The 289-nt window shown below is 58.1% G+C and overlaps 1 protein-coding gene across 1 annotated transcript in view; it reads right to left on the bottom strand.

The window, feature by feature from the left end:
- EMH_0000930 (uncharacterized protein) overlaps window positions 1-126 on the bottom strand; it is a gene marked incomplete at both ends in the record, with an annotated part of 2762 nt that extends 2636 nt beyond the window's left edge. Inside the window, one exon of the mRNA XM_013495385.1 lies at window positions 101-126. Within this exon, the coding sequence (XP_013350839.1) occupies window positions 101-126 (26 nt within the window). The remainder of the gene's footprint in view (window positions 1-100) is intronic.
- Between the last annotated feature and the right edge of the window lie 163 nt (window positions 127-289).

Here is a 289-nt window from a genome sequence, read left to right as displayed (position 1 = left end):
TCAGAAGCAGGAGAAGCAGTGACAGGGGTAGCGCGAACAGCAGCAGCAGGAGGAGGTGCTGCAGCAGCAGGCAATATGCTGCAATCTGCTGCTTGCGTACTTTGTGGGGTCATGCTGCTGCTGCATGCGGAGACAGCAGCAAAGGTTTGAGGGACGGAATAAGAGGCGGATGCTAGCTAGTACTGCTGCAGCAGCAGCAGCAGCAGCAGCAGCAGCAGCTGCAGCTGCAGCAGCAGCAGCAGCAGCAGCAGATATATGTGTATCTGCTCTCGCCTCTGGCACCGACGGA

This window comes from Eimeria mitis, genomic scaffold (assembly GCF_000499745.2).
Source record: "Eimeria mitis Houghton genomic scaffold, Emh_scaff155, whole genome shotgun sequence".
Taxonomy (NCBI): Eukaryota; Apicomplexa; class Conoidasida; order Eucoccidiorida; family Eimeriidae; genus Eimeria; species Eimeria mitis.
Note: the sequence above shows the minus strand (reverse complement) of the source record. Positions and strands in the feature narration are given on the sequence as shown.